The 26,458-nt window shown below is 43.9% G+C and overlaps 1 protein-coding gene across 1 annotated transcript in view; it reads right to left on the minus strand.

The window, feature by feature from the left end:
- Positions 1-3,160: 3,160 nt before the first annotated feature.
- The window catches only part of ARID3A (AT-rich interaction domain 3A), a 92,147-nt gene continuing 68,849 nt past the window's right edge, over positions 3,161-26,458 (minus strand). Inside the window, exons 4-9 of the mRNA XM_068271229.1 lie at positions 26,050-26,122; positions 23,642-23,825; positions 19,741-19,991; positions 15,878-16,138; positions 12,907-12,999; positions 3,161-5,745 (exon numbers count right to left, since the gene is read on the minus strand). Coding sequence (XP_068127330.1) covers positions 5,597-5,745; positions 12,907-12,999; positions 15,878-16,138; positions 19,741-19,991; positions 23,642-23,825; positions 26,050-26,122 — 1,011 coding nt within the window. The 3' untranslated portion in view covers positions 3,161-5,596. The remainder of the gene's footprint in view (positions 5,746-12,906; positions 13,000-15,877; positions 16,139-19,740; positions 19,992-23,641; positions 23,826-26,049; positions 26,123-26,458) is intronic.

The raw sequence follows: 26,458 nt of genomic DNA on the forward strand, positions 1-26,458 counted from the left end.
AATACCTGTAGAATTTGAGTGGAAATAAAACAAACAAACCTGTGAAATATGTTTCCAGCAATGCGGGCAATTATGCCCAGAGTTTTGAGGTAGAGAAGTGACATTCCTGAGATCAACTCCACATACACCAGAAGGGCTTGCATCACTCTCAAAAAAAGAGATGCAGGCCACTCTGGTATAAATGGGGTTCTTATAAGTTACCTGCAGTTTATTGTTTTCACCACTAAATGTTATAGCCCTGCTTTACACAGAATGAAAGGAATCTGGCTGCTTGCATTGCCAACAGCTGTCAATTCCTTTACGCTGAGTAAAATATTCACAGGGCCACAGGACAATGTGGTGAAATGATATTGACCAGAATAGAGAAAAAAAAGAGAGAAAATTTCCATAAAGCAAGAAATAATCAAAAGATATTTCACAAACATTGCTAAATAATCTAACTAACCCCTAAAATACAAACAGAAGCCAAGACAAAAAGAAATGTGTCCCATGCCGTCGGACAGGTCTGGGGTGTTCCACTGATTCCAGGCTAAATGTAGCCTCTGGGCATCATTACCTCAGCAATTCACCATGGTAGAAAGAGAAGGCATTTAGTGCATCAGAAAAAAACAGGCTGCATTATGGGCAAAAAGCATAAATTAAATGTGAAGAGGTGATACAAAGAATCCCTGAGGCGAAGGTTAGGGGCAACGCTGCAAGTCAACTCAGTGTAGGACTAGTAAAAATATAAGGGCTACTGGAAAAGCAGACTTTCAGCCAAATCAGACACCTGAATTGAAAAAAATAAATGGATCCTTGAGGACTCACAGGTCAAAACGACATGCACAGCGAGCAAAAACAAACTACATGAAGGATCCACCTGAGGTAATTTTTATGGAGATTTGGCCTCCTACTCTGTAATGCATATTAAGTCAATGTACAGCTACCAATTAGTCCCCATTCAAACTTTTACCTTTGAAGCTAAATGATGGTTCAGTGCTCTCTTAAGTGTGCTGATGTGTGCATTTTATAGCAAAACTTGAGTATTAAACAGTTGCTGGGTTGTTCTTTCCCTTTACACAAAAATATGACATTTATATGGTTCCAAAGCATTCAGAATGATCAAAAAGATATCAATTATCACCCAAGAAACATGGGTTTAAAATAAGTAAAAAAATAATAAGAAGAATGGTATGAGAATTATTTGTGTAGTGTAGTCTCCATACAGTGGAAAAATTAAATTCTACAAGCTGGAAACCATACAAGTATGAATGGGTCTTTTATCTAATGGGTTGACAATAGCATACAACATAGGATGGCATGGCATAATACACTTTATCAATGTGCAAATGCAATCCGCCATGCACTGTCCCCTTCAGCACTACAGAGGAACCTGCACACTGTAGGTATGCAGCTGTAAGACACATGGGGAGGTGACTATATCATCAATTACTAGATGGCAAGAAGCCCCAAATCCTGAAAGGAATATTATGCAAACACCCCTATAGCTCTTTTCTCTGAAGCAGTCTAACAAGGTTAATGGGAACTGTTTGAGATAAAACACACTTACTCCAATATAATGTGTAGGAACAAAAACGATCAAAAAAAAATAAAATTGTCATAGCTAATCACTTAACCCCCCCCCCCCCCCCCCTTAGGCATAAGAGGCAGAGCCAGAAAAAACAATATATCCCCTGAGTTATAATCCAGCTTTGCCTCAGATTCACATGGAGCAACTCCTGTAAAGACACACACACACACACACACTATGTATATATTTATATATATATATATATTAAAGAAAATTTCATAAAACGATCTATCCCTACCCCAAAAATAAGGGCGTGGAGGGAAAAAGCAGCAAGAGGATGAAAGTGGAGGAAAAAACAAACACCCAGAGTCTGACAATACCCTGCCCAGCACACACTCCACCCTTACCAATGCAAGGATAAAATGCCCTTAGGAAAAGAATTTAACACTTTTTTTCCTGGTTGTGACTCACCGGTTTGCCCACCTCCAAAATAAGGCCGCTCTGACATCTCACACTGCATTTTTGTAATCTGTTTTTATTCAGTTCAGTTGAATAACTGCTCCGAAATCATCTCCAACCATGGAAATGGAAAGGAATATCCATAAAAATAAAACATATGAGGTACCAGGCCTAAGATCAATGGTACTAAAACCTAGAGATTACAAATAAAATAAACCAAAATAGATAAGTTTGGGAAAGGCTGAGTTTGTGCATCATCCAAGATATGCAATATTCATAATTCTGTGGAGCATTACACAGCATGCTAGAATGCTTTTGCTATATTAGGCAACTTAAAACATAGGTGTCCCAGGGACTCCAGTAACAAGACCTCAAGTACTGGTGGAGCAGTCACAAGGTTTTCCCATGCTTCCTGAGGGAGTCACAACTGACATGGAATCTGTATGAACAGGAGCAGAGATACTCCAATGTGGACAGAAAAAGAAAATATGGCTGGGAGATTCCTACAGCTAGGTACAGACTTGCAAACGCCATGTAACATTTGGCTAGCCACCATCAAACAGCCCTGTCTGCTGCTACTCTTTCTTGGTGATCAACAGAGAAAACCCAACCTACCCAATAGCTTCTTCCCTGAGCAGAGTTATGCCAGCACATCAAGGGACACCTGTATAGACATCAAATATTTCCCAACATAAATGGTCAAACTGGGCAACCTTCATTCAATGTGTACACCAAGCTTAAAGGTATACTGTAGGGGGGGGTCGGGGGAAAAGGAGTTGAACTTACCCGGGGCTTCTAATGGTCCCCCACAGACATCCTGTGTTGGCGCAGCCACTCACCGATGCTCCGGCCCCGCCTCCAGTTCACTTCTGGAATTTCTGACTTTATAGTCTGAAAACCACTGCGCCTGCGTTGCCATGTCCTCACTCCCGCTGATGTCACCAGGAGTGTACTGCGCAGACACACAGACCATACTGGGCCTCAGCAGTACGCTCTTGGTGACATCAGCGGGATCGAGGACACGGCAACGCAGGCGCAGTGGTTTTCAGACTTTAAAGTCTGAAATTCCAGAAGTGAATCGGAGGCGGGGCCGTAGCATCGGTGAGTGGCTGCGCCAACACAGGATGTCTGCGGGGGACCGTTAGAAGCCCCGGGTAAGTTCAACTCATTTTCCCCTGACCCCCCCTACAGTATCCTTTTAAAGAGTATCTGCACTCTCTCTAATTAAAGCAAAAACCCCAACCTATCCTTATCAAAACAACTCTATAAAGTTTGTTATTTTTGTTTTTTTAACAATTTGTTGCACAACTACTTTGGGGCTTACAGAGGTCCACTCCCAAGTTAATAGCATGGGTCAGCAATACTAAGTAGTGACTGCTCCTACTTACGTATACAAATCCCCAACGCGTGTGTGTGCGTGGTAAATTGTTGCCACTGTAAAATTAAAGATGTTATATAGCAGCTGGAAACTGCAGTTAAAAGAAAATATTTAATGCCATTAATTTACAAAATGGCTTGTGTAGTGATATTATATAGATTTGTGTACTTAAGTGGAGTTACTCCTTAAACTTGGTTACTAAAAACCCCTGAACTCTCCCCTCTGGGTGGCTAACTGATTCAAGTTCTAAATGTTCAGGAGACATATGATGTTATAATTTGTCCAAAAATGTGTAGCGCCATTTTATCCTGAAAATAAGTACAAATACTTTATTACTGCATATTCACGCAGTGGTGTACTTGATCATCTAGCAAGCACAAAGGAAATGCTCTCAAATTTCTGGTAGAAGAATGCAAATAAAGTAAAAAATAATATGGGGGATCTAGTTAAAACATGACAATGTCCAGAGCTAAAATAAAAAATAAGGGTAGGAGGGAGGGGAACATATTAAAATAAGTTAGGCTGCAGAGCCAAAGCATAGACCCTTAGTGTGCTGGAGGGATGCAGAGGCCCTATGGAAGCCAGAAGCCACTGAGACTGTTCCAGTCCAACAAGGCTAAGGGCCTGTACACACTGCTGCGCTTGCGCTGCGTTTTTAAAAACGCATGCGTTTTTAAAAACGCAAGGTCTTTTGTAAAAGAATGAAAATCGTGATGACTTGTACACACTGGTGCGATGCGTTTTTAGAAAAACGCAATCGCAGTGCCTGCTGCGCTTTTTTACAAACGCATTAAAAACGCATGAGCTTGCGTTTTTGCCTGCGTTTTTCAGAAGTCAGTATCCCAGATGACTCTGCAATTTCCTGATTCCTGTTGAAATATAAACTAGAAAAAAACCAAAGGATTCTTTAGCCAATCAGCAATTACAAGAAAAACGCATCAAAAACGCAGGCATACGATGCGTTTTTAAAACTACATGCACTTGCGATTTTAAAAACGCATGCGATTTTGCTTGCGTTTTTAAGTGTGTACAGGCCCTAATTCATATTTGCCGAACCTGAAAATGAACACGTGACTTCTATATGTAGATGTAATATGAAACTTGCATAAATATAGAAGCATCCATTATAGTTTCTTGGTATTCAAACTGCATCCGTTTAAGTATGAAAGTTTAAAAGTGTTAGAAATGAACACAACAGTAGTCAGGACATAGTGTGAAGCACAAGGGACCACTATTGTTTAGGCTGTACAGACCGAGTTTGGGCACACACACATTAGGCAATATAGATCTGTTAACTAGTTTTCCACAATATACTTTGTATTCCATCCACACCACTAAAGCAGTCTTCAAGTTCAAAGAGCGATGTAATGTAAATGCTGAACCAGCTGAGCAGAGAGAAAGTTCTAAGATATTAGTTAAAAGCAGAAAAAAATAATGTGATAAACATAAATATTCTGCTTTGTGGCAAGTTATGTCTGCCAACTGATATGACCCGTATAAAAAGTTGTATTGGGGTAGGAGACAATGGAATGGTGGAGGCTACTTGAGGTTCAGATGCTACCCAAACCCCAAAACTTCAGGCAACCACAGGAATAAAAAAAAAAATATATATAATATCTATATATGTATAAAAAGCCAACATTCAGAGATCTACCTTTCCCAAATCCCTCAATTGCTTTCTAGAATCTGTGAGGGGTGGAAAAGGTCAAATAAGCCTATTGAAGAGCAGCAGGCACATATCACCGGAAAGATATTCTGTGCCCCTTTGAAGTCCAGCGCCAGGGATACAGCAATAATTATATATATATTTATATAGATTTCTTTAGAAGTTTACATTTGTATTCCTTCACGAATAAAAGCCATTTACACAAAAACCCATATATTTGTCTCCTTCTCTTGTTGGTATTAAAAGTTTTAAATAAGGAAAAATTGCATGTTTGTGGGAACCGGAGAGCACAGACAGGGTGAGGGAGAGGCAGTGTTGTTTTTTGGTGATTGGAGGTAAAAAAGGAAATAATCAGTGCAAGCAGTGAGGTATATGGTGCTTTTCACAAAGGATAAGGCGTCTGATGCTTCAGAACCCTTACTGGCTCAGCCTGGACCCCCTCTGAACCCTGCTTTGCTTTCCGGCATCTTCCCACTGGCGAGGAGTAATAAACCTGAGTATGAAACAGAGTATTTTCTTTACTTTGTTTTGTGTTTTTTCCTTTTTTTTTTGGCTTCAGCTGTGTTGAGGTTTAGCGGCACTGTCAGGGTGATGAGCTATTAGAAGAGGGAGCTGGAGGAGCAGGGGGCGGAAAAACTGATGTGCCACTGGCTCCTCCCATACTGGCAGTCCGGGTGACAATCCCTTTGCTGATTCCAGGCGTTGAGGTAGGAGGTTGAGCAAACAGCACACCTAATTGGAGGAAGACATTAAAAGACAAAATATTTTAATAAAACAAACACTAAAAGTGTGGTCATTTCAAACAGTAAAATGACAGCATTTTCCAGAACATAAGATGCACTTTTTCTCTACCCAGATTGGAGGGAAAAAGTCAGTGCATCTTATATTCCGAATAGCACAGTTTGGACAGACGCCAGGTGTCCCCCACAAGTACCTGCAGCAGCATTCTGCTGCAACCTCCGCTCCCAATCATGGTTGCCCACTGCTCTACTTTTAACTTTAACTGTGATCCTTTTCAACTGGTGCTGATGGTCTTGCAGGCGGGACCATAGCGCAGTCATCACTGCACTCATCAGTAGCAGTGACCTATTAGATGCCAGTGGGTGTTGTTCCTTAAACAACCAAGAAACAATGCCCACTGACTTCTGTGCAGCGATTGGTCCCAATGATGGTGCCATGGTCCCACCAGCGGGCCCACCCACACCAGTTAAAAAAGGACCATTATTGTAGTTACTGTGACCAGCAGTAGCATTTTGCTGGCACATAAAAAGCTAGTGATGTATGAATGGGCTGTGAGGTGACATAAGACGTCAATCCAACTGTTGGATTGACGTCTTATTAGTTGTTTGAACAATAGCAAACAATTTTTCTTTGGGTTGTTTCACAACAAAAGTAATTTGATAATTGCGCTGCATAAAAGACCGCTGTTGAGCGTGTGTATGGGGTTTAAAGAGAACCTGAACTGAAAATAAAGTCAAATTAACCATACCCAGGTCATACTTCCCTCCTGTGTAGTCTACTAAATTGCTTTCTCCTCTCCTGCGTCCTGTTTATCCACTGTTATCAATGGATTTCTCTGTCCTCCATTGTGAAAATGGCCGATACCCCATAATAGCTTCCTAGTCAGCACACTGTTAAACTGTAATATCGCCCACTTGAGCCATAGAGAAGCATGGCCATTACCTTGCAGATTCAGTTGTAACTGACAGCTGCTTATATATAACTGACAGCTGCTTATATATAACTGACAGCAACTGGTATATTTCAGTTCTGACAAAATATTGTCAGAACTGCAGGAGAGCACTGTAAGAAGAAAATGGTGAGCTTCTGAGAGGAACTGGCGGTGAGGTTAGCTGCGCTCCTCTTCAGCTGGTGGGAATTCAGATGCAGCCTTCTCGGCTGCCGCTGCCCCGGACTGTCCGTTGCCATGACGGAGAAACGCGCGGCCTCCATGAGTCTGCGGGGCCGACCACGGAATTTGGGGCTGCTGCATTGCCGCGCGCCGCTCTCCACTGCTAACTTCGCTGGCTCTTGGTGCCAGACTTGTCCTTCCCACCGGCGCCTCCTGCTCCATCTCCATGCTGCGGTGCACAGCCACAGGGGACCTGGGACTCTGGCCTCTCCACGTGGGCTGCAGCCACCCTCACCACACTAGCTGCAACTTTTTCACTGCCTAGGCCGCCAACCCACCTCACTGGACTGGGCCGCAAGCCAGGAGCTGGATCACTGAGTGCAGCCACAGGTACTCCACCGCTGCAGAGCTACAGCACCTCAGACCTGTGTCCCACCATCATGCCAGGTCCCATGCGCCCACAGCCTGTTGTCGCACTCTAGGCCTCCAGCCTAAGGCCATGGACTATGCCGCAGCCACCGCAGACCCCGGGTACCTGTGCCCCTTCAACCGCTGCCAGAGCCTCTACACCACAGGCACATAAGGGGTGCCAGAAGCTCCACCATCAAGCTGGGTGCCCGCAGCCCCTCTGTTGGACTTTATACCTCCAGACTGATCTAGGGCTAATACCCTGCCACTGGGACATGTAACTAGGCCATCAGACAAACCCCAGGGACTCTCTCTACTATCTCTCTAATATCTCCCTACACTACTCTGATTCTCGCTCTCTTTTTCTTGACACTTTTCCTTTACACACTGCGGGGCATCTGGAATTGCTGCAGAGCAGAGCGAGCACCGCCGGTAGATGTGGCTGCTCCCCTCACACAGCACTCCAGTCCGCCCCACGCGTCCTCCACTAGTCATGTGCTGTATTATATATGTGTATGCTTACTTATGTACCATACTGTACCTGATTGTTGTGCTGAAGGATCGTTTGTATGCGTTTGTACTATCACCAACCCTGTATGAGCCAAAAATAATTCCGGGTATAACCCGCGTTGTACTTGGCGAAATAAATGATTCTGATTCTAATATTCATTTGTAGCTACGTCATGTGTGTATTTTAAATAATTTTCTTCGCTTCAGGTTCCCTTTAACCTGTTTCCGACCGAGTCACGCTGATGGGCGTGGCCGCGGCAGCAGCCCCAGGACCGCCTAACGCCGATTGGCGTAAAGTCCTGGGGCTGTAATTTGCGTGAGATCGCGCGCACATCTCATGCTCGGAGGGCGGAGCTCCGACCTCTCTTCAGTCTCCGAGCGGCTATTGCCGCTTGGGAGACTGTTAGACGGCGTGATCGCCGTCTATTTACACTGTGCAGTGCTGCGATCAGCAGAAGCGCTGCACTGGGGACAGCCGTGTGACACGGCTGTCCCCCTGGGGGACAAGAGAGCGAACGGCTCTCATAGGCAGAAGCCTATGACAGCCGATCGCCGTAATTGGCCGGCTGTGGGGAGGGAGAGAGGGAAGGGTTTTAAAGAGACAGGGTAAAAACAAAACAAAAAACACGAACAATAATATTTATTTAAAAAAAAAAAAACATGTGGGGAGCGATCAGACCCCACCAACAGAGAGCTCTGTTGGTGGGGAGAAAAGGGGGGGGGGGGATCACTTGTGTGCTGTGTTGTGCAGCCCTGCAGCTTGGCCTTAAAGCTGCAGTGGCCAATTTTACTAAAAAAGGGCCTGGTCACTAGGGGGGTTTAGCCCTGCAGTCCTCAAGAGGTTAAAGTGAACATCCGGACTAAAAATCGACTCAGCAGCACTGAAAAGGCTTTGTGTTCCTTTAACAGTTTCACAGCATCAGAACTTTGTTTCTCTTATAAAAGCCTCATTTTTAGCTGCACAGAAGAAAACTGCCCGGGCTTTTTTCCCCTGATGCTGTGCAAAGCAGGATGGGATTTCTGATTTTGTTGTTCTCGTTCTGCTGTTTTGGTGCATTTTTTTTTTTTACATTTTGAATTTGACATTTGAAGCCTAGCGCGTGCAGCTGGGAGGGGTAATCAGGACACAGGATAGTTGGAACTGTGTCTCATGCTCCCTGTCACCTCCTTTCAACCAAAAAGATGGCTGCCCCCATGACAAAGATGGCAGCCCCCATGAATCACAAACATTTGCCTGTTCTTTTAAAACAGGGTGGGTAAGAGATTATAATACCTATCTATTCTAATTAATATAACTAATGTAACTTAATGACAGTATGTTTGTTTAGGCTGAAGTTCCCCTTTAAAGAGAACCCGAGGTGGGTTTGAAAAATCCTATTAGGACACAGAGGCAAGTGCTGTATACAATGAGCAGCCTCTGTGTCCTTACACACTGTCTCCACGCTCCTCCCGGGCTCTGCTGTCCCCCATAAAAAAAACCTGCCAGGCTAGCGACACGCAGATTGCCGCTAGCTGGCTGTTTACTTGAAAGCTGATACAGCACTTGCCTCTGTCCTAATAGGATTTTTCAAACCCACCTTGTGTTCTCTAACAGAAACTTCCCATTTCAGATAAGATAAAGACCCGATGACCAGATAGTAATTGAATCTCGCCTTCCTTTGAAGAGTTTACACAGTGATGCAAGTTATCTAGGTGATATTTGCTATGCGAGGGTCAGGAATCTGTAAATTCAGTAAATTAACACTGAGCTTGGTTAAAAAAAGAAAAAAGAAAAAAAGGAAGAAAACGGCAGAAGGGATGTCACTTTTGGCATCACAGAGAAGCAGTCGAGATGGAAACCAGCAGATTTATTATTTTCTTTGTTCAGATCACATTTCTCTTAAATCTGACAGTGAACACTAAAACAGCAGGATAGGCAAGCTAAAAACATTTCTTATTTAATGATTTATTCAATTTTTTCAGTTAATAGAGTTTCATCCCACTTTAATATCGATAGCAAATGTTTTACCCTACTTCAATTTACAGTCGCCCAAAAGCTACTACTAAGTCTACTCAAATGTCTAATTTGGCAAAAAACAAAAACAAAAAAAAAACTGTACAGTTTTGCCAGTTTACTGTATGTGTAAAGCTGCTCCCTGTGTGGGATGACCAAATATTACATTTGCTGAGCAGTTTCCAAGAATTGCATTAATAATGACAATTTTTCCATAAAACACCTCTGAGTAAAAACATTAACTCAACCCAAACAAATTCTGTATGATAACCAGGAGGTGACACTACTGGGTCATAGTCCAAATGGGCATAGTGCAATGTTATGCCTAGATCTGCTGTTGTTATTATGCATATGTTTGATAAGCTGATATGCTTCTTAAGCAGACTACTTCCTCATAGATTGATCTTTTGGGTAAATAACTAAATGGTTTAACAATGCTTGAGTTGTGGAAAAGCCACTTGTTCTCAAGCAGTTATATTATATAGAAGATATGCTAGATAAAGAAAACAGGACTAAAAATGGCTTACATATTACTACAAACCAAACATACCCCACAGCCATACATACTATTATACAAAGGTTCTTTCTCATAGGAGTTAATAAATCTATTCACACAAATAAGGATTTATCATTTACTAAAAACCTAGTCCAAAACCAATTCACAGATTACATTTTTTGTTGTGGTTGTATGCTTAGCTCTAGTTTGTATCAGAACAACCAGTCTCACAGTGTGTTCTGCATAAATATGAGAAGTCACCGTCACAAAAAAAAAAGCAGTCTAACTCATGAAGGATTTCTATTTGTCACGTTATTTAGTTGGACAACTTAGAGCTAGGAGGATTGATTTCATGCCAACAAATAATGCTCTCTACCATTTCCTGTGCAACATTTTTACTACAGTGAATCAGACTTTAGAAAAAAAGAAACTTTTAGAAAACAATTTATGAAAAACTAGGACAATCCCAAGTGATATTTTCTACTGTAATTTTGTCTAATAAAAGGCTGAAAGGCAGGAGACCAGGTAATCATCAATACCAGGTAAATATCAGTCGCTTACAGGATATACTGAACATGAAATACGACCATGAAGTATGGTACCAATTTTTTGCACCTCAGAACTACAGCATATTAGTTTCTGCTTTTCATTCCAAATGGCAAATTGTCACAATGGTGTTTTTTTTTCACAGCAAACATGGCTCTCTCTAATTCTAGAATTTTTTTTTTTGTTTTAAGAAAATAGAAATAAAAATGCAGAATATATTTTCTGTATTTATCTTATAAAGGAAAGAAGAATTTCAAAATTATCAAATTTTTATTCAAGAATTTTAGCCCCCTGTTTTTTTTTTTTTTTTTTTACCCATTCACTACCAAACACATACAGGCACATACAAGTTGGCAGGTAAGTGCTTTAACTGCCAACAACGTACCTAGTACGTTATTTGGCAGTTAGGAAGCATCGGGGGGGGGGGGGGGGGGATGCTACATCATTTCTCCCTCCCACCACATGGGGCCCCCCTCCTCTGCCTCCCTGAATAGCTGGAGCAGTGGTCAGTGTGTAATTACCCGATCGCTTGCTCCATGCCTGTGTCCCCACTGGCAGCAGTCTCCTCTCTACTTCCTGTATGACGCACAATTACTACAGGGTGGATTACTAAGAGACAACCGCTGCACTGCACGAACGAGGATGCGCAAGGATAGGGCTGTGTAGGCACAGTGGCCCACAAAACTAAACCGCTGCGGGGGACCGGAGAATCAGTCTGGCACGCTGCGGGCACAGGATGGCTGCAGGGGGCTGGTCGAAGCCCCCAGGTAAGTGAAATGTATTGCCTGCGGTGCGCCGGCAGTATCCTATCTAAAGCAAGCGCACACTTACGTTACAGCGCGGCTCTTGCAGAGGGCCGGAAGTCATGCAAGTCTATGGCGACGCGTTTTTTTTTAATGACTGCTGGAAAGTACGCGTCCCGCATGCGCAAAAGCATATTTTAGCAATATCCTTCCGCACATGTGATCACTTCGACCACAGGAATAGAGTGTCACTTCCTGCTTGCCGGGCAGCCAGGAGTGGATTACTGCATACTAACGAAGGCCGAAAGGTGTGGGCTGCACCGCTACCACCAATATGTAGTGTGAAACCGGCCTTAAAGAGAACCCGAGGTGTGTTAAAAGAAGGTTATCTGCATACAGAGGCTGGATCTGCCTATACAGCCCAGCCTCTGTTGCTATCCAAAACCCCACTAAGGTCCCCCTGCACTCTGCAATCCCTCATAAATCACAGCCATGCTGTGAGGCTGTGTTTACATCTGTAGTGTCAGTCTCAGCTGCTCCCCCGCCTCCTGCATAGCTCCGGTCCCTGCCCCTGTCCCTTCCCTCCAAACAGCAGGGAGAGAAGGGATGCAGGCGGGTACTGGAGTTCTGCAGGAGGCGGGGAGAGCAGCAGACTGACACTATAGAGATAAACACAGCCAGCTCTGACAAGCTGTTTGTCAGCAGCGTGGCTGTGATTTATGAGGGATTGCAGAGTGCAGGGGGACCTTAGGGGGGGTTTGGGATAGCAACAGAGGCTGGGCTGTATAGGCAGATCCAGCCTCTGTATGCAGATAATATTCTTCAAACCCACCTCGGGTTCTCTTTAAACCTCCAGCTCCTTAAACAGTGCTATCTTTGAATGTGGACCCTTTCTTTCTTTCTCTCCTCTTTATTTTGTAATGAAAATGCCATAATATTTATTAATTGTTTAATGAAGACAAGGAGAACTATTATAAGAATGGAGACAGTCCATGAGATGCAATAATTCCAACTATAACTAACAATACTATAGAGCATAATTCTAACTATACCGAATGCTACTATAGATATTTTATGTTAACACTGTGCGTCTGAAAAATACGTTTAGTGCTACCCACCCAGAATCTCTGCATAGTAAAATGTGAAACTTCAGCTCCGTTGCTTGCCAATGTTCTGGAAGTTTACGCTCTCTTTTATACTCAGGACCCAGTAGTGATAGTACTTGTTGCGGTCCTGGGAATTTCCTTGGCCAACCGCCGCTTCAGAAAATTGGTGTCTTTACAACCCAAAGGGATCACAAAACAAGAAGCAAGAAAAAGAACTGAGGAACAAATCCTTAGCTCACCTGTGTATACAATACCGTTGAGCTCCACGGACATACTAATACTGTTAGTGCCATTGGTAGTGAGGTTAACAGCAGAGTCCTGTCTGCCCTCAGCTGAAAAAAAAAAAAAAGAGAACATAGGGAGTAATGGGATGCACAATACATATATAGTTTCTACATCCATTTGTATCTCCAGGCATACGTTATTCATCCTGCACTTTTGGTTAGAGGGAGATATATACACACACACACACACACACACACACACACACACACACACACACACACACACACACACACACACACACACACACACGTGTCTGCATCAAATTAAAATTCCCAACACACAACTTTTGGTTTCATCTCCTTCCTCCCCATCCAACATTCCCCCCCCCCCGCACACACATTTTAGCTAATTTGGGACACCCTCCCTTCCAATACCTCCATACTCACCAGCAGATAGCCAATGAAACTAGTTGTAAATTCTAGCTTTCAAACACCTTGTAATAATCCAAATCAATTTTGTGCTACATACAAATTGCATTTGTATGAAAGATGGAATTATTTACATCCCTGCTCAATAGGACCTCTGAATTAAATCCAAGCTGATTTTTATTCTTCTAACCCTAGATTGTAGGGTTGGAAAGATATGAGCCTAGCCCCTACTGTTTCTTATTCCTGCACAGGCATTGCCACAACTGGATACATACCGTTTACTAATAAACAGATTTCTACAATATGTTACCCGATCACGTTTGCATCTTATGGTATACAGAGCACTGGAAGAAAATGGAACTTTATAAGTCATTAATAATCCATATGCTGCACAATTGTCTTTCCTGAGAAAAAAGAAAATGAGCTAACTAAATTCCGGCACAAAAGTTCATTGCAAAGAAAGCTGAATGCAAGGAAGATTTCCACTAGCGCCGACTGTCCATCTATAAGACGGATGCTGGTGCTTGTGCACGCAGATTATGCATCCAAATCCCTGTAGCCACGCCATGCATGCCTATGGAGATACAGACGCACTGTCCAGAATTTTGAAGCCGCCTGTATCCGTGGATTTGTGCTCATGAAATCGGTCTTGAACAGAAACTTAATAAGTGTACCAGAGATGAAGCATACTTACCGTTTTATACATACCTGGGGCTTCCTCCAGCCCCATGCGCACGGATCGCTCCCACGCAGCCTGAAGCTCCAGTATCGGGTCCCGTAACTTCCACCAGTCACAGCCAGTCTGCGCAAGAGGGAAATGCGCTCTTTATGTATCTTTCCAGTGGGCGCTGGAAAGATACATAAAAAGCGCACTTCCTCTTGCGCAGACTGGCTGCGACTGGAGGAAGTTACGGTACCGATACTGGAGCAGCAGGCAGTAGAGGACGGCAGCGTGGGAGTGATCCATGCGCATGGGGCTGGCGGAAGCCCCAGGTATGTATAAATGATTACAGAAACTGTTACTCTGTGATACCACATTTACTACAAACAGTTCCCCCCCCCCCCCCAACAAATTCAGTATATTCCCAGTTTTCTGGACCTCAACTAACCAGCAGCCTCATCCAACCAGCACAAATCACCGTCAGTACTCACAGTGGTGAAGGCCAACATCTTAGGCCATTTGTGGAATCTGCTGTGCTTAAAAACTGGGTTCCACAGTTCCACCAAGGTTAATATACCATGCATTCTGTATTATATAAAGTATGTATATAGAGTGGGGTATAGTACTGTATTAGCTAGACCTGTTTTTAGGCCTCTTACACAGTAAGACATTGCGTTTGATGCGACGTTAAGGTCACATAACGTGCTCCTAATGCAACGCATTGAAAGACTATAACTTGGACGTTATTTAGCCCTGCAATTGGTGCACAGTTTTCGTCGCATAGTGATAGAACGAAAACGGCGCATGCGTTAACAAAACATTACTGAGCATGTGCAAACAGTCTAACGCAGCTAAAAACGTGTATATTGCACTGCATGCAGCACTTTCATTTAACGTGCAGCGTTAGACACCAATGCAACGTCTGCACTGTGAACAGCCCATTGATTTTTCATTGCTGTAAGTTATTGCGCGTTACATGTTGTTGTAACGTGCGACTTTAACGTTGCACTGTGAAAGAGCCCTTAACATTAAAGGGGCACTATGGTTAAATTCTTTGTTTTTTAGTCACTGTAATATTTGTAGGTGTATGTAGAGCATAGTAAGTTACATGTAATGAGGCAGGTGACTTTTTTTTTTTACACTGACATACTGCTTGTTTACTTTTAGAGTCACGTCGGCAGATTTAGCTTACTGAGGCGACTCAGAGCAATCCATTTAGTTGTAGGAGGCATCTGTCCCTGCCGTTACTGGTTACCCCTCTCTGCTGCGCTGTTTGGATAGTTCCTAATCTCAACCGCACAATCGTGCAGTTACAGAAATCCCCCATCCGCCGTAAAGAGCAGAATTTAATCTGCTGCGCAGACTGGACTACATCATCCCTCCTCGGTGGGACGCAACGCCGTGTGAGGAGGAACGCAGCATCACTGATGATGCTGCGCAGCAAGGTCCCCTGTAGCGAAGCTGGCAATGAAACGGACATCTATTGTTGTCAGTTTCTATGGTTACCTTTACATTTATATTTCAGGGGTCCTTGCTGCGCAGCGTCATCAGTGATACTGCGTTCTTCCTCACACGGCAGTTGCGTAAGCTAAATCTGCCGACGTGACTAAAAGTAAACAAGCAGTATGCCAGTGTAAAAAAAAAAGTCACCCGCCTCATTACATGTAACCTACTATGCTCTACATACACCTACAAATATTACAGTAACTAAAAAATAATTTAACCATAGTGCCCCTTTAAGTTTCAAGCAACCAGAAAGTACACTTCTCTGGCATCAGCCGATCCCCATAGGTGCTGGATAACCGAGACTGTATACATGTTTACTTGATCAGCCTGGTCACAGCTACATGATTAGACTCAAGGTCTAATCAGAAGTGCAAAACTTTTTCAACCCACCTTGGCTGTTAATGCGGATGTTCATAGGAAATTGTGTGGTCATGGCCAAAAGGTTCTGTTGGATAGCACGCTGCACCAGGCGCTGCTGATCCTCGGGTCCCAGTGACAACTTTTTCTCAGGAGGCTCCCCTGACTCCAGCTTTTCTCGCAGCTGCTCTAGTGCTGCTGCCTGTGCAGCTACCTGAGCTGCCACCATAGAATGCCCAGCCAAAGTAACAGGGATCCTGGACGGCACCGTCAACGACAGTGGAGATTCCTCTTCTAAAAGGAAAACATATATTTAGACCCTCTATAACACAATGCTCTTTCAATTCAATATACACTTAAATACAGAGTTGAAAAGGAACTCGAGATGAGTGATATGGGGGCTGCCATATATATTTCCTTTTAACCACTTGAGGACCCTGGGCTTTAACCCCCTTAAGGACCAGGCACTTTTTTTCCATTCAGACCACTGCAGCTTTCACGGTTTATTGCTCGCTCATACAACCTACCACCTAAATGAATTTTGGCTCCTTTTCTTGTCACTAATAAAGCTTTCTTTTGGTGCTATTTGATTGCTGCTGCGATTTTTACTTTTTATTATATTCATCAAAAAAGACATGAATTTTGGCAAAAAAATGATTTTTTGAACTTTCTGTGCTGACATTTTTCAAATAAAGTAAAATTTCTGTATACATGCAGCGCGAAAAATATGGACAAACATGTTTTTGATGGAAAAAAAAAACCCATTCAGCCTATATTTATTGGTTTGGGTAAAAGTTATAGCGTTTACAAACTATGGTGCAAAAAGTGAATTTACCCATTTTCAAGCATCTATGACTTTTCTGACCCCCTGTCATGTTTCATGAGGGGCTAGAATTCCAGGATAGTATAAATACCCCCCAAATGACCCTATTTTGGAAAGAAGACATCCCAAAGTATTCACTGAGAGGCATAGTGAGTTCATAGAAGATATTTTTTGTCACAAGTAAGCGGAAAATGACACTTTGTGACAAAAAAAAAAAAAAGTTTCCATTTCTTCTAACTTGCGACAAAAAAAAAATGAAATCTGCCACGGACTCACCATGCCCCTCTCTGAATACCTTGAAGTGTCTACTTTCCAAAATGGGGTCATTTGTGGGGTGTGTTTACTGTCCTGGCATTTTGGGGGGTGCCTAATTGTAAGCACCCCTGTAAAGCCTAAAGGTGCTCATTGGACTTTGGACCCCTTAGCGCAGTTAGGCTGCAAAAAAGTGCCACACATGTGGTATTGCCGTACTCAGGAGAAGTAGTACAATGTGTTTTGAGGTGTATTTTTACACATACCCATGCTGGGTGGGAGAAAGATCTCTGTAAATGACAATTTTTTAATTTTTTTTTTTTTACACACAATTGTCCGTTTACAGAGAGATTTCTCCCACCCAGCATGGGTATGTGTAAAAATACACCCCAAAACACATTGTACTACTTCTCCCGAGTACGGTGATACCACATGTGTGACACTTTTTTGCAGCCTAGGTGCGCTAAGGGGCCCAACGTCCTATTCACAGGTCATTTTGAGGCATTTGTTTTGTAGACTACTCCTCACGGTTTAGGGCCCCTAAAATGCCAGGGCAGTATAGGAACCCCACAAGTGACCCCATTTTAGAAAGAAGACACCCCAAGGTATTCCGTTAGGTGTATGGTGAGTTCATAGAAGATTTTATTTTTTGTCACAAGTTAGTGAAAAATGACACTTTGTGAAAAAGAACAATAAAAATCAATTTCCGCTAACTTTTGACAAAAAATAAAATCTTCTATGAACTCGTCATACACCTAACAGAATACCTTGGGGTGTCTTTTTTTCTAAAATGGGGTCACTTGTGGGGTTCCTATACCGCCCTGGCATTTAACAGGCCCAAAACCATGAGTAGTCTGGAAACCAAATGTCTCAAAATGACTGTTCAGGGGTATAAGCATCTGCAAATTTTGATGACCGGTGGTCTATGAGGGGGCGAATTTTGTGGAACCGGTCATAAGTAGGGTGGCCTTTAAGATGACAGGTTGTATTGGGCCTGATCTGATGGATAGGAGTGCTAGGGGGTGACAGGAGGTGATTGATGGGTGTCTCAGGGGGTGGTTAGAGGGGAAAATAGATGCAATCAATGCACTGGGGAGGTGATCGGAAGGGGGTCTGAGGGGGATCTGAGGGTTTGGCCGAGTGATCAGGAGCCCACACGGGGAAATTAGGGCCTGATCTGATGGGTAGGTGTGCTAGGGTGCGACAGGAGGTGATTGATGGGTGTCGCAAGGTGTGATTAGAAGGGGGGGAATAGATGCAAGCAATGCACTGGCGAGGTGATCAGGGCTGGGGTCTGAGGGCGTTCTGAGGGTGTGGGCGGGTGATTGAGTGCCCTAGGGGCAGATAGGGGTCTAATCTGATGGGTAGCAGTGACAGGGGGTGATTGATGGGTAATTAGTGGGTGTTTGGAGGAGAGAACAGATGTAAACACTGCACTTGGGAGGTGATCTGATGTCGGATCTGCGGGCGATCTATTGGTGTGGGTGGGTGATCAGATTGCCCGCAAGGGGCAGGTTAGGGGCTGATTGATGGGTGGCAGTGACAGGGGGTGATTGATGGGTGGCAGTGACAGGGGGTGATTGATGGGTGATTGACAGGTGATTGACAGGTGATCAGTGGGTTATTACAGGGAAGGACAGATGTAAATAATGCCCTGGCGAATTGATAAGGGGGGGTCTGAGGGCAATCTGAGCGTGTAGGCGGGTGATTGGGTGCCCGCAAGGGGCAGATTAGGGTCTGATCTGATGGGTAACAGTGACAGGTGGTGATGGGGGTGATTGATGGGTAATTAGTGGGTGTTTAGAGGTAAGAATAGATGTAAACACTGCGCTTGGGTGGTGATCTGATGTCGGATCTGCGGGCGATCTATTGGTGTGGGTGGGTGATCAGATTGGCCGCAAGGGGCAGGTTAGGGGCTGATTGATGGGTGGCAGTGACAGGGGGTGATTGATGGGTGATTGACAGGTGACCAGGGGGGATAGATGCATACAGTACACGGGGGGGGGGGTCTGGGGAGAATCTGAGGGGTGGGGGGGTGATCAGGAGGGGGCAGGGGGGGGGGGGATAAAAAAAATAGCGTTGACAGATAGTGACAGGGAGTGATTGATGGGTGATTAGGGGGGTGATTGGGTGCAAACAGGGGTCTGGGGGGTGGGCAGGGGGGGGGGGGGAGAAATCAGTGCGCTTGGGTGCGACATAGGGTGGCTGCAGCCTGCCCTGGTGGTCCCTCGGACACTGGGACCACCAGGGCAGGAGGCAGCCTGTATAATACACTTTGTAAACATTACAAAGTGTATTATACACTTTGTATGCGGCGATCGTCGGGTTAACATCCCACCGGCGCTTCCGTATGGCCGGCGGGATGTTGCGGCGGGTGAGCGGAGACAGGCGCCGGCGGAGGATCGCGTCACAGATGACGCGATCGCTCCGCCCATGCCCTTACAAGGACCGCCGCCTCTGTGGGTGAGCTGGTCCTTGCGGGCTCCACTTCCCGGCCGCCCCTGTGCGTTAGGCGGTCGGGAAGTGGTTAAACAATACCAGTTGCCTGGCAATCCTGCTGATCTTTCTGGTCAGTAGAGTCTAAATCACACACCTGAAACTAGCATGCAGCAAATCTTGTCAGATTGGTCATAGACCTCTGATCTGCATGCTGGTTCAGGGTCTATGGCTTAAAGTATTAGAGGCAGGGGTTCAACAGGACAGCTAGGCAAGAATAGCCAGGCAATGTGCATTATTTAAAAGGAAATAAACGTCAGCCTCCTTAGACCACTCACCTCGGGTTCTCTTTAAATAGAATTGACTAATCCAATTGGCCACTCACCCTTCTTTATCTTTTGCATTGGGGTAAGAGAGCTTCCATTGGTTGCAGTGCCCCCCAGTGCCATGGCAGAAACCTGCATCTTTGGGGAAGAGAGCATACTTGGAGCTCCGCTGGGGGAATATGTGAAAAGAGAGCCTCCAAAGCTCTGTCTCCGACCTTCCCTCCGATTACTGTCTATGGCTGCCTGCAGTTCATTAGGATTACTAAGGCCTCTCTTCTCACATTCATAGGGGTATAAATACTTCATGTATCTGCAAGAAAGAGAGATACAGATATGACCACAACAAAACAGCTACAAGTACACTAACAATTGTGGGATATACAGCTTCTTGCAAAAGTACTTTAACACTTAACTCTTCATATACAATTACATTGTATTTAAAAATACTAAACACCTACATTTTGTTCCAATGAGGTTTTATTTATTTTTATGTAAACTACCGTATTTTTCGGACCATAAGACACACTTTTTTCCCCCAAAAAAGGAGGGTGAAATTGTGCCTGCGTCTTATGGTCCGAATGTGCAACTACTGCCTCCCGTAAAAATTAATCCCTGGTAGTCTAGTGGTCCCGTCTCTCCTCCCTCCCTCCCTCCCTCGGAAGCCCTGCGGCTGGAGACTAAACAGAGAGCAGTGACAGCGGTGCATCGTGGCTGCAGCGTGTAATGTCACTCACGCTGGTGCTGTGGTGAGCGGTGATAGTGGTGTCCCCAAGCTAAGCTCCAGCTTCACTCTCTGTGTGCGCATCGTGGCTGCAGATCGACACTTGCCACTCACGCTGCTGGATCCCGGGAGCTGTGACAGCCGCAATGTCCCCACGATAGGCTAATACCTCCCGCTCTATCTCCCTGCACAGCGGCTGCATCGTGGCTGCAGATTGTCACTTGCCACTCACGCTGCTAGATCCCGGGAGCTGCTACAGCCGCAATGTCCCCACGCTAGGAGAATACCTCCCGCTCTATCTCCGTGCACAGCAGCTGAGGCCCGAACAGTCTGATCAGTCTGATCGCGCTGAAGTGTCCCGAGTGCAGCGGCTCTTCTTTCCATAGCCCGGCAGGCATTGTACTTTACGGTAGATTACTGTACTTTACGGTAGATTACCGTAAAGTGCAACACCTGCCGGGCTATGGAAAGAAGAGCCGCTGCACTCGGGACACTTCAGCGCGATCAGACTGTTCGGGCTGCAGCTGCTGTGCACGGAGATAGAGCGGGAGGTATCAGCCTAGCGTGGGGACATTGTGGCTGTCACAGCTCCCGGGATCCAGCAGCATGAGTGGCAAGTGACGATCTGCAGCCACGATGCAGCCGCTGTGCACGGAGATAGAGCGGGAGGTATCAGCCTAGCGTGGGGACATTGTGGCTGTCACAGCTCCCGGGATCCAGCATCGTGAGTGGCAAGTGTCGATCTGCACACAGAGAGTGAAGCTGGAGCTTAGCTTGGGGACACCACTATCACCGCTCACCACAGCACCAGCGTGAGTGACATTAAAAGCTGCAGCCACGATGCAAACAGAGGAAGAAGTTGGAGCCTAGCCTGGGGACACCACTGTCACTGCTCCTGGGACGAGCAGGGTGAGTGACACTGATGGCGCTTCTCTCCTATCCTTCCTAGGCAGGCTGATTTCTATCAATATTTCTAGGCTGACTCTTCTCCATCTCCACACAGCCTCTCTAATTTTACTTTTTAATTCTTGCTAGCAAGCAGCATTTCCCAGCACATGGTCTCTCACTTCACTGCTCCATTCTTTTTACTTATACATTATATAATACATGTTATTTTATTCACAACAGTACTTATCAAACATGGTGGTATTGTTTTTTTAAGGTGTTCTCTCCATTTACCTGGTTTCAGCTCTTATTATATGCACTAACTGCACTTTGCACTTAATTGTTTTTTTAAGCTGCTCTAATGTATTATTAATTGATATATTATACCATAATTGGTGAATTCAGCCTAGCCTGACTCAACTCACTGACCTTAGGAGCTCAGGGGGAGAAACTCCACAAGACGCCCTGCACCATGGACGCATCAGGTTTAGTATATTTTTTTTCCTGTTTTTTTTCTCCTCTAAACCTAGGTGCGTCTTATGGTCCGGAGCGTCTTATAGTCCGAAAAATACGGTAGTCACTTCCTAAAATTGGAGGATAATTCAGGGACTTGATCCAGCAAGTTATATTCTCCAATGAGCTGGTGGCTGATAAATGGAAGAATAAAGTAATTCATGGTTATGGAATACAATGCACATTTTTTATGCAAATTTATGCAGCTTGAAAATGGACCAATCAAATTTTACCTCAGCAGGATTTGATTGGTTCCTATTCAAGCGGCACAAATTTGCATACAAAATGTGCATAATGCTGCATCAACTCGAAATTATTTGCATCTCATTGACCCCCTCTAATACAGATAGCTCAGTCAAGGCTCCCAAGAAAATGTTCAAAGCCCCATGCTAGGAAAACTTCTGGCTCTTCCCCACAACCCTCCATTGCACTGTAGTCCCACATTCACAATCCTTGAGGCCCCTATGTGTCCATTATGTTTAGGGCATGTTAGGTTATGCTGTCAATCACTTTTCCTCACATGGCATTATGCCCACCACATACACTGGTCAAAAGGAAGAGGCTCGAAGTCCTACAGGTTAAGAGGCAGGTGTCAAATTCTCATTAGTTTAGACCTAGACATTATGGAGCATGGAGAAATATATATCTATCTATATATCTATATCTGTGTATATATATATATATATATATATATATACATATATATATATATATATATACATATATATATATATATACATATATATATATATATATATATATATATATATATATATATATATATATATATATCTGTATATATATCTAGCCAGGTGTGTGGGTGGGTGTGTGTATGTGGTTCCTTAGCATCCTCTTATAAAAATATATATATATATATATATATATATATATATATATATATATATATATATATATATATATATATATATATATATATATATCTCTATCTATCTATCTATCTATCTATCTATCTATCTATATATCTATCTATATATCTAGCCAGGTGTGTGGGTGTGTGTGTGTGTATGTGGTTCCTTAGCATCCTCCTCTCCCCTTCCCGTTGTCCCGCTGGTGGCTCTGGTAATGCGGTGACTTCGGGTGAAGTTGCACCCGCCCCCCGCTGCCTCATCATGCTGGTCGGCATAAGAGTGCTGCACATCTGCTGTTCAGTCTTTGTAGAACTGCGCATGCGCAGGACTCTTACAGTGATCAACGTAATGACACAACAGGTGGGTGACAGGGGCGCGTACACGCAACTTCACTCGAAGTAACCACATTACCAGGACCATGAAAGGGGCCAGGAGGATGCTGAGGGACCTCGCTGGCTACAGTGGGCTGAAGGGAAACCCAAGGCAAGTCCAGTTTTCTTGCCACCACTCAGGGTCCCTTGAAATATAGGTGCAATAGTCTAAATGAGGTGAGGCATAAAAGAAGCCATTTCTCAAAAATAACCAAGGGAAAACACTTCTTACGTTTCCATGTCACGGGGGTTGTCATAACACATTTGTACAGACAGAAGGAGGAAGTGACGTAACATTCAGTTATCTTCCTTCAGGATGGGGTACATTGGATTAGCCTAGATACTACTGATTTTCAGCACATGGTACTGCAAGGTGTCTACAGGGTCTGCCAGGAAAGAAACATAGCATTTGAAGTGAACGTTTATAACTAGAAACTTTAGTGCTCAGGTCCTATTAATTTGTCTCCACTGTTTTGAGATTAAGCAATTTAGCCTGTGAGAATCTTCCTTCTCATCTTTACTACTATAGTCAGGAAATGTACATAATCTAGAGTTTTATACTATAAAATAATTCGTATTACACATTGTTATGCATACTCACTGTGTGCGGAGGGTAAAGGCTGCACTGGTGATTGAGGTTGGCAGGTTTAGACCTTTAGTGATTTCTCGCCATAGCTTCTTGTTGATAACCTCCACCAGCCCTCCCTTCTCCGTGACCAGTACGTATAACATGTATAAATCTAAAACCTGCTTGGCCATTATAGGAATCCGATTTACCGGGGTTCCTGTGTGAAGGAAGAAATCAGAATACTGTTAGCAAACAGTGCTCATCACTTCTATACTTAAAAAAAAAAAAAAGCTTCTCTTTACCCCTCTTCCCTGCCCTACTACTGACCTTTCTCCTACTTTTCTGTACCAAATTACGTGATTCTACTCTGACTTGGTCCACCACCTTACGCTAATTCTCACTTTGATGACCTATCTGGATTCCTCCCCAGCCACTCAACCGAAACTGCCCTACTCAAGGTAACCAATGATACGGCACATGCGAAATATAAAGGCCTCATCCTTCTAGCTCTGTCTTATGCTTTTGACACAGACCATCCTCTCAGTCTTCAAATCCTCTCACTCATGGTCATTCAGGGTTTTTGCCCTCTCCTGGCTTTCCTCTTGTTTCACAGATAGGACCTTCAGTATCGCTCACTCCAGCACAACCTCCTCTCCCCGCCTCCTCACTGCTGTGAGTTCCCCAACGGTCAGGTTTGGACTCTCCCCTTTTCTCCATCTACACTTACGGTCTTGGTCAGCTTATCAGTTCCTTTGGCTTCCAGTACCAATATAAGGACGATACCAAAATCTACCTTTCAGCTCCTGACTTGGCTACTCTAACAGCTCGTGTTCCTGACTGTCTCAATGCCATCTCCTCCTCCATATCCTCTTGTTTTCTGAAACTCAACATGGACAAGAACAAAATGGTTATTTTTCTAAAATGTATTTTTCTTACAATGCAACGCCCCTACCCAACATCACAATCTCGGTTGATTGCACTTCAAAAAAACCCGTCCCCAGGCGCATTGCCTAGGTGTAATACTGGACTCGACTGTCATTCAAACCACACATTGACAAACTATCCTCATCTCCACCTAAAAAAAAACAAAAAAAACAAAACAAAACACCCTCCCACATCTGCCCTTTTCTCACGAACGTCTTGTACATGCTCTGATTATCTCCTGCCTAGACTACTGCACTCTTTGATCTGTGGCCTACCTGCTAACCATTTGGCCCAATCATGAACTCTGCTACACAACTCACCCACCTCTCCTCCCGTTTCTCCAGTCCTATCCCATCCTGTCAGTTCCTTCACTAGCTACAAATTACACAAAGAATACAATTAAAAATCCTTATTCTTGCCTACAAAGCTCTTCACAACCATACTCCTCTTTATTTAAATAAACTTATTTCCATATTCCATCCTACATGCAGTTTCCGCTTTGCTAACAATATTCTCCCGTCTTCTTCTCTGGTCACCTTCTCACTCCAACTTACAAGACTGTTCTCAATCCTCTCCCCTCCTATGGAACACCCTTCCTCAACAGATCTGCCACTCACCCACACTTACCCTTTTTAGGCGCAACCTGAAAATGCAACTCTTCAGTCAAGAATACGCTCTCTCTTAGGACACCCTGGCAAATGCCCACCATTTTATCATCTCATATACTGCTTCCTTTCACGTATTGTCCTGTCCCTTAACCCATTAGATTATAAGACCAATTGGCCAGGGCTCTCTTCGCCTTTTGTCTCACATTGTGTAATGTGCATATCTTCATGTGAAAATCTGTGATCGATTTGTTCTCTGCATAAGCTATAATGGTACAGCGCCACAGAAGAAGATGCTGGCGCTATATAAAGCAGTAATAAAAATAATAAAATCTTCTAGATGTCAGTTGTTTACTTGTTCTACCACTCTGCACCTTCACATATTATACAAGATTTCAGAAGACATCTTGTTACATCAATCAGAACCTAGATTGCACATGCAATCCCGATGGAATAGAGCAACCCAAAAAAACTGTCATTTCTAATCTATATACAATATGATCAGAAATGCCACAGTTTCAATTGATTTGCATCAGATTCCATGTTTATACCTAATCTAATCTAATTTAATGTTCTGAAAATGATGTTAGCCTATGGTCTCCTTTACAAATAGGGATACTTTTACAAGCAAGTAAATTTAATCTTCATACCAGCAAATGATGTGTTAACAAGCCTTCCTACCCTTGCCAGTAGCCCAGCATATTCCACTAATTGCTCTGTTGATAAGACCAAGTCTCCCTGAGGGTAAAAGGTGTGTATTTATGTGGTGTGGGGGGTTGGAATGCTGCATTCCCAGGTGGGTGAGGCCATTTACATCAAACAGCAGCCCCTTCTGCTCTGTACACTAAGTAGGGGTCAGAGCCTGTACAGACAATAGGCATGAACAAAGAAAATCCAAAGAGCTCTACTTGCCTCGCTTTTGCATAAAACTGAACAAGTCATCCAGGAATTCTTTCCTTTTTGGGTCCCCATCCAGTTCATAAAGCTGTCAAAACAAAATATAAAATTAAAAACTGACAAAGACATAGAAAGAAACATCACAGCTAAAGAGGAAAATTATGTAGTACACAACATTCTATCTATAGTACTAATAATACGGTTATCTTTAAAAGAACATACACAGGAATACCACTGTCAGCTAACTTATATGATTAAGCAGGAGCGCCAGATATCCTTAATTTCCATGTACAGGCTGCAGAAAACGCAGGTGGTAGTCGAGGCGCATAGCTCTGGGCTCCACGATTTCCCCCAATGCGGTTGTGATACCATCCATTTATAATGAATGGAATCGTACCATGAACGTGCAGAAATGCATGCAGCG

This window comes from Hyperolius riggenbachi, chromosome 1 (genome assembly GCF_040937935.1).
Source record: "Hyperolius riggenbachi isolate aHypRig1 chromosome 1, aHypRig1.pri, whole genome shotgun sequence".
Lineage (NCBI taxonomy): Eukaryota > Metazoa > Chordata > Amphibia > Anura > Hyperoliidae > Hyperolius > Hyperolius riggenbachi.